This window comes from Borostomias antarcticus (genome assembly GCF_949987555.1).
Source record: "Borostomias antarcticus genome assembly, chromosome: 26".
NCBI lineage: Eukaryota > Metazoa > Chordata > Actinopteri > Stomiiformes > Stomiidae > Borostomias > Borostomias antarcticus.
In genome coordinates, this window is record NC_140259.1 from 436,561 (window position 1) to 448,540 (window position 11,980).

General features: G+C 50.6%; 1 protein-coding gene across 1 annotated transcript in view; it reads left to right on the top strand.

Annotated features, from left to right (window-relative positions):
• mast2 (microtubule associated serine/threonine kinase 2) overlaps positions 1–11,980 on the top strand; it is a gene marked incomplete at both ends in the record, with an annotated part of 222,871 nt that overhangs the window by 206,760 nt on the left and 4,131 nt on the right. The window contains 10 exon segments of the mRNA XM_084459068.1: positions 968–1,133; positions 1,246–1,347; positions 2,109–2,231; positions 2,691–2,800; positions 3,898–4,052; positions 10,033–10,343; positions 10,811–10,999; positions 11,168–11,179; positions 11,182–11,259; positions 11,262–11,392. Coding sequence (XP_084315194.1) covers positions 968–1,133; positions 1,246–1,347; positions 2,109–2,231; positions 2,691–2,800; positions 3,898–4,052; positions 10,033–10,343; positions 10,811–10,999; positions 11,168–11,179; positions 11,182–11,259; positions 11,262–11,392 — 1,377 coding nt within the window.

Here is an 11,980-nt window from a genome sequence, read left to right on the forward strand (position 1 = left end):
ATGTCCATGTCCAAGCTCCTCGCTCCACACTCTCTATATCTACACAGATGAGATGTCCATGTCCAAGCTCCTCGCTCCACACTCTCTATATCTACACAGATGAGATGCCCATGTCCAAGCTCCTCGCTCCTCACTCTCTATATCTACACAGATGAGATGTCCTCGCTCCACACTCTCTATATCTACACAGATGAGATGTCCAAGCTCCTCGCTCCTCACTCTCTATATCTACACAGATGAGATGTCCATGTCCAAGCTCCTCGCTCCACACTCTCTATATCTACACAGATGAGATGTCCATGTCCAAGCTCCTCACTCCACACTCTCTATATCTACACAGATGAGATGTCCATGTCCAAGCTCCTCACTCCACACTCTCTATATCTACACAGGTGCATCTCAGAACATTACAATATGGTGGAAAGTTCATTATTTTCCGTAATTTGATTCCAAAAGTGAAACTTTCATATATTATAGATTCATTACACATGTAGTGAAATATTTCAAGGCTGATTGCCTCCATGTTGCTCCACGTTGATGCAGTAATTTGTACAAAAGGAGCCCCCACCAAGTATCGAGTGTATAAATGAACATGCTGAACATACTGTACAATCATAAAGATTAAAACAAAAAAGGCTTGAAATATTTCACTTTGTGTAATGGATGTAGAATACATGAAAGTTTCACAGTTTAAATAATAATGGCCTTTTTCACAATGTTCTAATTTTCTCAGATGCACCTGTATGTCTTCTACCCAGGATCCTTGTGTGTTCATACAGCATCTAATGTGTGTGTGTGTGTGTGTGTGTGTGTGTGTGTGTGTGTGTGTGTGGGGGGGTGGGGGTGGGTGTGTGTGTGTGTTCTGTCTGTGAAGGTGATATACGTACGGGGTGACAGTGGGGATTATACTGTGTTTGGTAATGATGTGTGTGTGTGTGCGTCTGTGTGTGTGTGTGTGTGTGTGTAGGTGTGCGGGACCCCGGAGTACATCGCCCCGGAGGTGATCCTGAGGCAGGGCTATGGGAAGCCGGTGGACTGGTGGGCCATGGGCATCATCCTGTACGAGTTCCTGGTGGGCTGCGCCCCGTTCTTCGGGGACACGCCTGAGGAACTGTTTGGACAGGTCATCAGCGGTGAGGACACAGGACAGGACGCCTCAAGCACTCACACACACCAGTCAGGAGGGAAGGGAGGGTCTGCACTGTGTACTGCAGCGTCTAAGTGTGTGTGTGTGTGTGTGTGTAGATGAGATCATCTGGCCAGAGGAGGAGGAGGCTCTCCCCCATGATGCCCAGGACCTCATCTCCAAGCTCCTGAGACAGAACCCCCTGGAGAGACTGGGCACAGGTAACACACAGGGCACAGGTAACACACAGGGCACAGGTAACACAGGGCACAGGTAACACACAGGGCACAGGTAACACACAGGTAACACACAGGTAACACACAGGTAACACACAGGGCACAGGTAACACACAGGGCACAGGTAACACACAGGGCACAGGTAACACACAGGTTACACACAGGGCACAGGTAACACACAGGTAACACACAGGGCCCAGGTAACACACAGGTAACACACAGGGCACAGGTAACACACAGGTTACACACAGGGCACAGGTAACACACAGGTAACACACAGGGCCCAGGTAACACACAGGTAACACACAGGGCACAGGTAACACACAGGTTACACACAGGGCACAGGTAACACACAGGTAACACACAGGGCCCAGGTAACACACAGGTAACACACAGGGCACAGGTAACACACAGGGCACAGGTAACACACAGGTAACACACAGGTAACACACAGGTAACACACAGGGCACAGGTAACACACAGGGCACAGGTAACACACAGGCAACACACAGGTAACACACAGGGCTCAGGTAACACACAGCACCATCCCAAGCCCATACAGAGCCATGCCTTTGATAGTGTGCGCTTTTGAAAAGATTATGACATTTATAACATTCTACAGTAGAATGATGCGTCTCTCTCCCTTTGTCTCTCTCTCTCTTTCTCATTCTCCCCCTCTCTCTCTCTCTCTCTCTCTCTCTCTCTCCCCCTCTCTCTCTCTCTCTCTCTCTTCTCTCTTCTCTCAGGGAGTGCGTTTGAGGTGAAGCAGCACCGTTTCTTCTCAGACCTGGACTGGAACAGTCTCCTGAGACAGAAGGCAGAATTCATTCCTCAGCTGGAGTCTGAGGACGACACCAGCTACTTTGACAGTTAGTACACACTCACACTCACACACCACTCTCTCTCTCTGTCTCTCTCTCTCTCTCTCTCTCTCTGTCTCTCTCTCTCTCTCTCTCTCTCTCTCTCTCCGTCTCTCACTCTCACTCTCTCTCTCTCTCTCTCTCTCTCTGTCTCTGTCTCTGTCTCTCTCTCTCTCTCTCTCTCTCTCTCTCTACTTTGACAGTCAGTACACACACACTCTCATACCGCACTCTCTGTCTCTGTCTCTCTCTCTCTCTCTCTCTCTCTCTTTCAAGTCGGACGGTGAAACGGCAGTTTCGTAAACCTTCACTGATTTCTCTCTTTCACCCTCTCTCTCCCTCTCTCTCTCCTCTCTCCCTCTCTTTCTCCCTTCCTCTCTCTCCCTCTCTTTTTCCCCCTGTCTCCCCCCCCCCCCTGTCTCTCTCCCCCCCCCCCTTCCCTCTCTCTCTCTCTCTCTCTCTCTGTAGCTCGCTCAGACCGGTATCACCATGTGGACTCTGAAGAGGAGGAGGACACCAACGATGACGAACATGTGGAGATCCGACAGTTCTCCTCCTGCTCCCCCAGGTTCAGCAAGGTAGTCACTTCTCCTCCTGCTCCCCCAGATCAAGGTAGTCAGTTCTCCTCCTGCTCCCCCAGGTTCAGCAAGGTAGTCAGTTCTCCTCCTGCTCCCCCAGATTCAGCAAGGTAGTCAGTTCTCCTCCTGCTCCCCCAGATCAAGGTAGTCAGTTCTCCTCCTGCTCCCCCAGATCAAGGTAGTCAGTTCTCCTCCTGCTCCCCCAGATCAAGGTAGTCAGTTCTCCTCCTGCTCCCCCAGATCAAGGTAGTCAGTTCTCCTCCTGCTCCTCAGATCAAGGTAGTCAGTTCTCCTCCTGCTCCCCCAGATCAAGGTAGTCAGTTCTCCTCCTGCTCCCCCAGATCAAGGTAGTCAGTTCTCCTCCTGCTCCCCCAGATCAAGGTAGTCAGTTCTCCTCCTGCTCCCCCAGATCAAGGTAGTCAGTTCTCCTCCTGCTCCTCAGATCAAGGTAGTCAGTTCTCCTCCTGCTCCCCCAGATCAAGGTAGCCAGTCCAGGACTCGGACTCAGACTCAGAATGGAGCACGGATGACTCAGACTCGATCATTGGACTAGGGTAACGGGGACTAGGGTAACGGGGACTAGGGTTACGGGGACTAGGGTAACGGGGACTAGGGTAACGGGGACTAGGGTAACGGGGACTAGGGTAACGGGGACTAGGTTAACGGGGACTAGGGTTACGGGGACTAGGGTAACGGGGACTAGGGTAACGGGGACTAAGGTAACGGGGACTAGGGTAACGGGGACTAGGGTAACGGGGTCTAAGGTAACGGGGACTAGGGTAACGGGGACTAGGGTAACGGGGTCTAAGGTAACGGGGACTAAGGTAACGGGGACTAGGGTAACGGGGACTAGGGTAACGGGGACTAGGGTAACGGGGACTAGGGTAACGGGGACTAGGGTAACAGGGACTCGCCCCGGACTGTTGCCGACTTGGACTTGAACACTCATACAGTACACACAAACACACACACACCACACAATCTTTCATTTTTAAGTGCTGCCGATCAAACAGTGACCTTCCTCTGTGTGTGTGTGTGTGTGTGTGTGTGTGTGTGTGTGTGTGTGTGTGTGTGTGTGTGTGTGTGTGTGTGTCCAGGTGTACAGCAGTATGGAGCGCCTGTCCCTCCATGAGGAGAAGCGGACCCCCCCGCCCACCAAGCGCAGCCTGAGTGAGGAGGGGGCGGAGCGCGTGGACAGCCTCAGCGGACTCAAGTCCCGGGACCGCTCCTGGCTGGTGGGCTCGCCAGAGATGTGAGCGCTCCGCTGCCCCCACAACACACACCCTAGAAACACCATCTACTATACACTCCTTCACCCTGTCCCCACACCGCTGCCCCCACAACACACACCCTAGAAACACCATCTACTATAGACTCCTTCACCCTGTCCCCACACCGCTGTCCCCACAACACACACCCTAGAAACACTCTCTACTATACACTCCTTCACCCTGTCCCCACACCGCTGTCCCCACAACACACACCCTAGAAACACTCTACTATACACTCCTTCACCCTGTCCCCACACCGCTGTCCCCACAACACACACCCTAGAAACACCATCTACTATACACTCCTTCACCCTGTCCCCACACCGCTGTCCCCACAACACACACCCTAGAAACACCATCTACTATAGACTCCTTCACCCTGTCCCCACACCGCTGTCCCCACAACACACACCCTAGAAACACCATCTACTATACACTCCTTCACCCTGTCCCCACACCGCTGTCCCCACAACACACACCCTAGAAACACCATCTACTATAGACTCCTTCACCCTGTCCCCACACCGCTGTCCCCACAACACACACCCTAGAAACACTCTCTACTATACACGCCTTCACCCTGTCCCCACACCGCTGTCCCCACAACACACACCCTAGAAACACTCTACTATACACTCCTTCACCCTGTCCCCACACCGCTGTCCCCACAACACACACCCTAGAAACACTCTCTACTATACACTCCTTCACCCTGTCCCCACACCGCTGTCCCCACAACACACACCCTAGAAACACCATCTACTATAGACTCCTTCACCCTGTCCCCACACCGCTGTCCCCACAACACACACCCTAGAAACACTCTACTATACACTCCTTCACCCTGTCCCCACACCGCTGTCCCCACAACACACACCCTAGAAACACCCTCTACTATAGACTCCTTCACCCTGTCCCCACACCGCTGTCCCCACAACACACACCCTAGAAACACTCTCTACTATACACTCCTTCACCCTGTCCCCACACCGCTGTCCCCACAACACACACCCTAGAAACACTCTACTATACACTCCTTCACCCTGTCCCCACACCGCTGCCCCCACAACACACACCCTAGAAACACCATCTACTATACACTCCTTCACCCTGTCCCCACAACACACACCCTAGAAACACCATCTACTATACACTCCTTCACCCTGTCCCCACACCGCTGTCCCCACAACACACACCCTAGAAACACCATCTACTATACACTCCTTCACCCTGTCCCCACACCGCTGCCCCCACAACACACACCCTAGAAACACCATCTACTATACACTCCTTCACCCTGTCCCCACACCGCTGTCCCCTCAACACACACCCTAGAAACACCATCTACTATACACTCCTTCACCCTGTCCCCACACCGCTGTCCCCACAACACACACCCTAGAAACACCATCTACTATAGACTCCTTCACCCTGTCCCCACAACACACACCCTAGAAATGCTCTCTACTATAGACTCCTTCACCACTATCTACTATAGACTCCTTCACCCCTATCTACTATAGACTCCTTCACCCCTATCTACTATAGACTCCTTCACCCCTATCTACTATAGACTCCTTCACCTCTATCTACTATAGACTCCTTCACCCCTATCTACTATAGACTCCTTCACCCCTATCTACTATAGACCAGGACTCCTTCACCCCTATCTACTATAGACTCCTTCACCCCTATCTACTATAGACTCCTTCACCCCTATCTACTATAGACTCCTTCACCTCTATAACTATAGACCAGGGCTCCTTCACCCCTATCTACTATAGACTCCTTCACCCCTATCTACTATAGACTCCTTCACCTCTATAACTATAGACCAGGGCTCCTTCACCCCTATCTACTATAGACTCCTTCACCCCTATCTACTATAGACTCCTTCACCCCTATCTACTATAGACTCCTTCACCCCTATCTACTATAGACCAGGACTCCTTCACCCCTATCTACTATAGACTCCTTCACCCCTATCTACTATAGACTCCTTCACCCCTATCTACTATAGACTCCTTCACCCCTATCTACTAAAGACTCCTTCACCCCTATCTACTATAGACTCCTTCACCCCTATCTACTATAGACTCTTTCACCTCTATAACTATAGACTCCTTCACCCCTATCTACTATAGACTCCTTCACCCCTATCTACTATAGACTCCTTCACCTCTATAACTATAGACTCCTTCACCCCTATCTACTATAGACTCCTTCACCCCTATCTACTATAGACTCCTTCACCCCTATCTACTATAGACTCCTTCACCCCTATCTACTATAGACTCCTTCACCTCTATAACTATAGACCAGGGCTCCTTCACCCCTATCTACTATAGACTCCTTCACCCCTATCTACTATAGACTCCTTCACCCCTATCTACTATAGACTCCTTCAGCCCTATATACTATAGACTCCTTCACCCCTATCTACTATAGACTCCTTCACCCCCATCTACTATAGACTCATTCACCACTATCTACTATAGACTCCTTCACCCCTATCTACTATAGACTCCTTCACCCCTATCTACTATAGACTCCTTCACCCCTATCTACTATAGACTCCTTCACCCCTATCTACTATAGACTCCTTCACCCCTATCTACTATAGACTCCTTCAGCCCTATCTACTATAGACTCCTTCACCCTATCTACTATAGACTCCTTCACCCCTATCTACTATAGACTCCTTCACCCCTATCTACTATAGACTCCTTCAGCCCTATCTACTATAGACTCCTTCACCCCTATCTACTATAGACTCCTTCACCCCTATCTACTATAGACCAGGACTCCTTCACCCCTATCTACTATAGACTCCTTCTCCCCTATCTACTATAGACTCCTTCACCCCTATCTACTATAGACTCCTTCACCCCTATCTACTATAGACTCCTTCACCCCTTTCTACTATAGACTCCTTCACCCCTATCTACTATAGACCAGGACTCCTTCACCCCTATCTACTATAGACTCCTTCACCCCTATCTACTATAGACTCCTTCACCCCTATCTACTATAGACTCCTTCACCCCTATCTACTATAGACTCCTTCACCCCTATCTACTATAGACTCCTTCACCCCTATCCACTATAGACTCCTTCACCCCTATCTACTATAGACTCCTTCACCCCTATCTACTATAGACCAGGACTCCTTCACCCCTATCTACTATAGACTCATTCACCCCTATCTACTATAGACTCCTTCACCCCTATCTACTATAGACTCCTTCACCTCTATAACTATAGACCAGGGCTCCTTCACCCCTATCTACTATAGACTCCTTCACCCCTATCTACTATAGACTCCTTCACCCCTATCTACTATAGACTCCTTCACCCCTATCTACTATAGACCAGGACTCCTTCACCCCTATCTACTATAGACTCCTTCACCCCTATCTACTATAGACTCCTTCACCCCTATCTACTATAGACTCCTTCACCCCTATCTACTAAAGACTCCTTCACCCCTATCTACTATAGACTCCTTCACCCCTATCTACTATAGACTCTTTCACCTCTATAACTATAGACTCCTTCACCCCTATCTACTATAGACTCCTTCACCCCTATCTACTATAGACTCCTTCACCTCTATAACTATAGACTCCTTCACCCCTATCTACTATAGACTCCTTCACCCCTATCTACTATAGACTCCTTCACCCCTATCTACTATAGACTCCTTCACCCCTATCTACTATAGACTCCTTCACCTCTATAACTATAGACCAGGGCTCCTTCACCCCTATCTACTATAGACTCCTTCACCCCTATCTACTATAGACTCCTTCACCCCTATCTACTATAGACTCCTTCAGCCCTATATACTATAGACTCCTTCACCCCTATCTACTATAGACTCCTTCACCCCCATCTACTATAGACTCATTCACCACTATCTACTATAGACTCCTTCACCCCTATCTACTATAGACTCCTTCACCCCTATCTACTATAGACTCCTTCACCCCTATCTACTATAGACTCCTTCACCCCTATCTACTATAGACTCATTCACCCCTATCTACTATAGACTCCTTCAGCCCTATCTACTATAGACTCCTTCACCCTATCTACTATAGACTCCTTCACCCCTATCTACTATAGACTCCTTCACCCCTATCTACTATAGACTTCTTCAGCCCTATCTACTATAGACTCCTTCACCCCTATCTACTATAGACTCCTTCACCCCTATCTACTATAGACCAGGACTCCTTCACCCCTATCTACTATAGACTCCTTCTCCCCTATCTACTATAGACTCCTTCACCCCTATCTACTATAGACTCCTTCACCCCTATCTACTATAGACTCCTTCACCCCTTTCTACTATAGACTCCTTCACCCCTATCTACTATAGACTCCTTCACCCCTATCTACTATAGACTCCTTCACCCCTATCTACTAACGACCAGGCTCCTTCACCCATATCTACTATAGACTCCTTCACCCCTATCTACTATAGACTCCTTCAGCCCTATCTACTATAGACTCCTTCACCTCTATCTACTCTAGACCAGGGCTCCTTCACCCCTATCTACTATAGACTCCTTCACCCCTATCTACTATAGACTCCTTCACCCCTATCTACTATAGACTCCTTCACCCCTATCTACTATAGACTCCTTCACCCCTATCTACTATAGACTCCTTCACCCCTATCTACTATAGACTCCTTCACCCCTATCTACTATAGACTCCTTCAGCCCTATCTACTATAGACTCCTTCACCCCTATCTACTATAGACCAGGACTCCTTCACCCCTATCTACTATAGACCAGGACTCCTTCACCCCTATCTACTATAGACTCATTCACCCCTATCTACTATAGACTCCTTCACCCCTATCTACTATAGACTCCTTCACCCCTATCCACTATAGACTCCTTCACCCCTATCTACTATAGACTCCTTCACCCCTATCTACTATAGACCAGGGCTCCTTCACCCCTATCTACTATAGACTCCTTCACCCCTATCTACTATAGACTCCTTCACCCCTATCTACTATAGACTCCTTCACCCCTATCTACTATAGACTCCTTCAGCCCTATCTACTATAGACCAGGGCTCCTTCACCCCTATCTACTATAGACTCCTTCACCCCTATCTACTATAGACTCCTTCACCCCTATCTACTATAGACTCCTTCACCCCTATCTACTATAGACTCCTTCACCCCTATCTACTATAGACTCCTTCACCCCTATCTACTATAGACTCCTTCACCCCTATCTACTATAGACTCCTTCACCCCTATCTACTATAGACTCCTTCACCCCTATCTACTATAGACTCCTTCACCCCTATCTACTATAGACTCCTTCACCCCTATCTACTATAGACTCCTTCACCCCTATCTACTATAGACTCCTTCACCCCTATCTACTATAGACTCCTTCACCCCTATCTACTATAGACTCCTTCACCCCTATCTACTATAGACTCCTTCACCCCTATCTACTATAGACTCCTTCACCACTATCTACTATAGACTCCTTCACCCCTATCTACTATAGACTCCTTCAGCCCTATCTACTATAGACTCCTTCACCCCTATCTACTATAGACTCCTTCACCCCTATCTACTATAGACCAGGGCTCCTTCACCCCTATCTTCTATAGACCTATCTTCTATAGACCTATCTTCTATAGACCAGGGCTCGCTCACCCTTCAGTAAATGCAGGTGAATGTGGTTTGAGGATTTGGCTCTTCCATCTCAAGGGAATTTCGCTCGCCACCAAAATGTTTGGTGACCATAGGAGTTTGCACACAGTGTGTTAATGTTTGTGTATTTGTGTGTGTGTGTGTGTCTTATGTGTGTGTGTGTCTCGTGTGTGTGTGTGTGTGTGTGTGTGTGTATGTGTCTCGTGTGTGTGTGTATGTGTCTCGTGTGTGTGTGTGTGTGTGTGTGTGTGTGTGTGTGTGTGTGCAGCCTGCGTAAGCGCCTGTCTGTGTCCGAGTCGTCCCACACGGAGAGTGACTCCAGCCCCCCGCTGACGGTCCGGCGCCGCTGCTGCTCCGCCATCATCGAGACGCCGCGCTTCGCCATCTCCTCCGAGGAGGAGGGGGGCAGCAGGAAGAGCCCCGGCCTGCTGGGGCCGACGGCGGCGGTCAGGGGCCCGCGCTCCGAGGACCTGCCCCTCTCCATCCCAGAGCTGCCCCTGGAGAGGGAGCTGAGCCTGGACGAGTCGCCCACCACCCCCGGCTCCACCGCCAGCCAGCTCAGCAGAGCCACGCTCACACGTCAGTACAGCCCCCCGACGTCTCTGTGACCGTCTCTCTGACCGCGTCTCTCACCCTCTCTCCCACCGTCTCTCTCACTGTCTCTCCCACTGTCTCTCCCACTGTCTCTCCCAACATCTCTCCCACTGTCTCTCTCACTGTCTCTCTGACCCTCTCTCTCACTGTCTCTCTGACCATCTCTCTGACCATCTCTCTGCTCGTCTCTCTGCACCCGCTTCTGAAATCTACAGGTCTTTGTGCCGTCTGCTGTTCCTCTGGTGTTTACTATGAAGTGAGACAGAGAAATGTCAGTTTCATAAACCTTCACTGATCTCTCTCTCTCTCTCTCTCTCTCTCTCTCTCCCTCTCTCTCTCTCTCCCTCTCTCTCCCTCTCTCTCTCTCTCTCTCTCTCTCTCTCTCTCCCTCTCTCTCTCTCTCTCTCTCTCTCTCTCTCTCTCTCTCTCTCTCCCTCCCTCCCTCTCTGTAGCGGGTAGTTCTGGTGACGTGTGTGAGCGGGCGGGGTCGGGCGCTGATAGCTCCACCCCCAAGGCCATCAGTGACCTGGCGGCGCGCAGGGCTCGCCACCGCCTGCTGTCCGGGGACACGCCCTCCAGGCCGCTCAACAAGGTCATCAAATCCGCCTCCGCCACCACCCTCTCCCTCATGATCCCCACTGGTACGTCCTCTCCGCCTGTGTGTGTGTGTGTGTGTGTGTGTGTGTGTGTGTGTGTGTGTGTGTGTGTGTGTGTGTGTGTGTTGCGTGTGACAGCAATATTTATACGTGCGCACGCGTTTGTGAGCGTACCCCGATTATCATTGAACCCATCCTCGACCCCTCCCCCAGACCACCACGGAGCCTCCCATTGGCCAGCCCCATGTCTCCCCACTCCCTCTCGTCCAACCCGTCGTCCCGGGACTCGTCCCCCAGCCGGGACCTGTCCCGGCCGTGACCAACGCCAAGCCCGCCATCACCATCCACCGGGCCGGCAAGAAGTACGGCTTCACGCTGCGCGCCATCCGGGTCTACATGGGAGACTCAGACATCTACACCGTCCACCACATGGTCTGGGTGAGTCCCACACACACACACACACACACACACACACACACACACACACACACACACACACACACACCACCTACACAGTCCACCACATGGTCTGGGTGAGTCCCACACACACACACACACACACACACACACCATCTACACCGTCCACCACATGGTCTGGGTGAGTCCCCCACACACACACACACACACACACCATATTCACAGTCCACCACATGGTCTGGGTGAGTACCACACACACACACACCACGCACACCCACACACCACACCACACACACACACACACACACACACCATCTACACCGTCCACCACATGGTCTGGGTGAGTACCACACACACATACACCACGCACACCCACACACCACACCACACACACACACACACACACACACACACCATCTACACCGTCCACCACATGGTCTGGGTGAGTACCACACACACACACACACACACACACACACAGCTGCTACTGTAGACCCACCCGCCAGGCCAGGCCTAGTTTTTCATTACGTATTTATTTACTTTCTACCGCTGTCGCTGTTTCTCTTCCCCTCCCTCCCACTGTCTACATCCCTCTCTCTCTCTCTCTCC